Source organism: Castanea sativa, chromosome 6 (genome assembly GCF_040712315.1).
Source record: "Castanea sativa cultivar Marrone di Chiusa Pesio chromosome 6, ASM4071231v1".
Classification (NCBI taxonomy): Eukaryota; Viridiplantae; Streptophyta; class Magnoliopsida; order Fagales; family Fagaceae; genus Castanea; species Castanea sativa.
The window spans coordinates 22706721-22710932 of NC_134018.1; the positions used below are offsets into that span (position 1 = coordinate 22706721).

At 32.3% G+C, this 4212-nt stretch overlaps 1 protein-coding gene across 1 annotated transcript; it reads left to right on the top strand.

The window, feature by feature from the left end:
• The first annotated feature begins 714 nt into the window (after nucleotides 1–714).
• LOC142638716 (signaling peptide TAXIMIN 2-like) lies at nucleotides 715–1539 on the top strand. The gene is made up of 2 exons (XM_075812784.1): nucleotides 715–818; nucleotides 1416–1539. Exons 1-2 carry the CDS (start codon nucleotides 715–717, stop codon nucleotides 1537–1539), a joined length of 228 nt encoding a protein of 75 aa, XP_075668899.1.
• Nucleotides 1540–4212: the final 2673 nt, after the last annotated feature.

Sequence of the window (4212 nt, forward strand, 5' to 3'; positions counted from 1 at the left end):
AGGAGTGAAAATTAATGTGGTGTTGTTTTCCATATGAGCCCATCATTTTTTTTTTCACTCTCAAATTGAGGAGAAAAGATGAGAAAAAAATGATAATGAGAAGGTAAGTAAAAAATTGTCCATAATATTTTATTGTCCCACTTTTAATAATGACATAATACTAATTTTATCCTTGTCCTTCCTCTTTTCTATTATTTTTTACCAAATGCTAGAAGAGATTTGAAAATACCCGTTTCTCAACAAACAAAAAAAATGTAAAGGTATTTTTGGCATTATAAAAAACCATTGGCATTTCTAAATACATAATAAATTCCTTATTGCGTTTATTTATGAATATGTACATTCTTGGAAAAAGAAAAACAAGGTGTATTAAAATAAATATCAACCGTTTTAGAAACATACAGCATATCCACGAGGCCAACATCAATATTGTTAGTCCAAAATCCTATTCACTGTAAATTTAAGTTTGCATGGTAGAATTTTTCTCAAAAAAAGAAAAAAAAAAGGTTTGCATGGGAGAATAGGATTTGAACCAAAATAGAGTACTGCTTATTATAACCTCTGTCTTCCTCTCTAACCATTAAAAAAGCCTGTTGACTGTTGTTATTTATATTACAAAGGAAAAATACTAGTAATTGAGAGGATTTTGTTTCCGAAAAGGGCTTTGGGGTTCATAATAAAAAGTTGCAGAAAAGAGAAAGATAATCTAAGAATATGGGAGATTGCCAGTGCAGGCCGTTGGGTTTTTTGATAGGGCTTCCCTTTGCATTTGTGTCTTTGCTCTTATCTCTTGTAGGATGTGTTGTCTGGATTATTGGGTGAATTTTTCTCTTCCATTTTCTCTCTATATTTATTCTAATTTTTTCATTACTTTCCGTTTTTGTATTTTTATAATCTCTAACAAGGAGAAAAAGTTAACCTGTCCATGTGGATGGAATTTTTATTTTATTTTTTATTTTCTGTCCATTTACATGATTGTTCTTGTTTTGACTTAGTTATGTCATTTTTTATATATATTATGATTCAAGTATCTGAAAGCAAGTTTTTCTTTATTGTTTTCAGAATTTTTTTCCCCTCGTGCTATTATATTATCTGCCCCTGTATGTTGCCATTCTTATAATTACCGAAGACATTGTAGTTGGAAATGTCTATGTATGTTGATTTTCAAGGCAACATGGATCTTTTACTTCTAAGTTAGATTTGCATTTGATTATAGATATATAAACGTTGTATTTCTTATACAACATTACTCATTGTAAATTGGCCATAATATTTGTTGAAAGATAAATTGACCATTTATATATAAGAAACAAAACTGATTTCGCATATTCTCCCTATTTGTTCATATGTTTACTGTGGAATCTCCAGATAATGCTATATAATAAGTTCACCAATTTTGCTAATATTAATGGCAGGTCTGTTTTGAGCTGTTTGTGTCCCTGTTGCGCATGTTGTGCTGGACTCGCAAATTTGGCTATGAGCATTGTGAAGCTTCCTATAAAAGTACTCCAATGGTTTATTGATTTGATTCCATGCTGATGACAATTATGATTCTGCAATGTACTACTTGTACAACGTGATAGATGTGTATATGAACCTGAAGCCATCAATTATACAGAAAGTTAGTTTTAGAGATTCCAATAGCTTGGTCGATCTTTTAGGATTACATATTGTTTCTCCTCATTTTGTTGCAAGTTTTTTAATGACCCCCCCCCCCCCCCCCCTTTTTTCTAATTTTTACTCTCTTTCTCTCTCTCTGCTTTTTTATAGTTTTGGTGCCTCTTGAAAAAGGATGTGCTTACAAAGGCCGTTAGAATCTTGCTCAAATTTTCAATTCAGCCTAATGCATTATATTCCTCACTTTTCCATGATCTTTTCTTCTTCTTTTTTGGGTAATTAAGGAAAGACATTAGATACCATAAATCTCAGGGTCTTGACCAAAGGTTGAGGTCTATAGAATTCATCATATTCATTACCACAAAAATCCTACCAATGGAATTTAAGTAAAACTTAAGAAGGACCTGCAGCAATACAAAATTAGCAATAGGAAAAAGAGAGCAAAAATGAAAGAATTGGCAGTGAGATGTTAATTTGCCTCGTGAGCTTGACAATGGAATCAAAATCTTTTAAATAAAAGTCGTATGGATATTGAATTATTCTTTTTTTGGGGGGGGGGGGGGGGAGGGGGGGAATGGTGATGTTTCTATGATGGATTTGGTAGACAAATCAAGAATTTCTTTACATTTTTTTTGGGCATAATTGTAAATTGCAATAGATTTCTGGAGCAATGCCCAAAACCTATTTAGTGGTTTGTGGTTTGTTGTTTTTGTTTTTTTTTTTTTTTTTTTGGGTGTGTAGATGCTTAAAAGTGCATTTGTACTAATGCAATCTTTTGTATAACAAATATTGTTTTAATTATATCGGTGTGAATATACGTATGAGATTGTTCAACTGGGTTGTGCTGATATCTATTGATATTTGTTAAAGTCGCAATCTTTCTCTCAATTTTGGATACTAAGAACGCGCAAGAAAAGCTGATTTTTTTTAATTAATATATTTTTTTCAATTCATCATTCAATTTTTTAAAAATTCTCTGATGTTTATTTTTTTGTACTTAAAAAATCGCTGATGGTGGTTTTCCGATATTAATTAAATTGTTTTATTATTACTTTATTGACCACATAACATAAGCTTCAAGTGTCCCAACAGTACAATCCGTTAGTTACATAGTTTTTTATTAGTAAGATAATGGTAGGGACCCAATTGATCGTAATTTGAATATTAATAGGGACTGAATTGACCTCTATCAAAATATAGGGACCAAATTGATTGTGACTTTAATATAGAGACTAAAATAGTATTTTTCGCCTAAAAATAAGTCACTAAATACCATAATATTATATAGACTTAAACCAACTATACATGTGAAATAGTTAATATTTTTAAATAGATTATTTACTTTTAATTTGATAAAAAATAATATATCGCAGAAAGACAAGCTCACCAATCATTAGGCAATTCACAATACACCATACTTGGGTTGTTTTAGGATGTGTCCTGAAATTGAGTTATCTACCAAATTACAAGTAAAATGTATTTTGTATAAGAAATACCAAAAAATAATAATTATGACCCTAACACCATGTAAGGCACAACACAGGCCTTCAATTAATAATTCATATAAAACTGAAGTGCAAAGGGCTTCCTTTCAAACTGAAGTTCAAAACAATTCTATCTTACTATTATTCTTGTGAATCAAAGCAATTCTACTCTTTTGCACCCAAAGGTGGGAGTTCATAATTGTCTTACTCAATTTGTAAATATAAAAATCTTACCTGGTTTTGCCCATAAGCTTGGTTCCTGGTATACACCTATATGGTATCCCCTATTTTGAAACCAAATGAGGGATATCATAAAACTAATTTAAAAATATAATTATTATACATATATATATATATATATATATTTAAATTTGTTAGGAATCTTGTGGTTCCTAATGGGGATGGATAGGAATTGCAGTGGAATTGATGGAAATTGTAGGGAAATTTACTTAATTCAAAGTAGGCACTCTCTATAGAGAAAGATGCACTAATGCACTAAGCAATGAGTTGGTTTTATTCTTCAATAATGGAAATGTGATTATAAGTACGTATTTATAGAACCATAAAACTATTCTATTGGCCCACATAGCCTTCTCCTAATGGTCCTATTATTCCCTATGTGCATTAATAATTCCAATATAGGTTAAATGTGATTAACATGCTTGGAATTGTAACTAACTAATCAACTAACTAACTAAATGCAACATTACAACAATTATTATCTATATAGGGGTTGTGGGGAGCAAAAAGATCCTGATGAGAATGTGGGCCTTTTGGGCCGTGTTAAGGAAGGCCGACCTGCTACTGGGTTTAGAATTTGTTGGTACTATGGGTCGGCCCATACGCCGAGGGTCCGAGGATACAGCCGAGAGTGAACTTACCCTCGGATGGACACCGAAGAACTCGGGATTTCGTAATAAAGATTAGGGGATGACACGGTTAAGGCCAATGGTTAAAAGGGGTAAACCCTAGAATGCCCCAGAAGCACTGGTGTTGAAGAAATGTCAAAGATAAAGGCTGCTACCTCCACATTAAAGACCCTGCACCTACCACCCTGGCCGCATTGATGGGGAAGTGACACCTGAACAGTGGAAGAGAAACTTCTGGTTAC

What these genes read in the sequence shown, in the direction of transcription:
- LOC142638716 (XM_075812784.1), top strand. Translation starts at nt 715, where the DNA reads ATGGGAGATTGCCAGTGCAGGCCGTTGGGTTTTTTGATAGGGCTTCCC. An exon ending in TGTGTTGTCTGGATTATTGG is followed by an intron (nt 819 to 1,415) that starts GTGAATTTTTCT and finishes TATTAATGGCAG; the next exon opens with GTCTGTTTTGAGCTGTTTGT.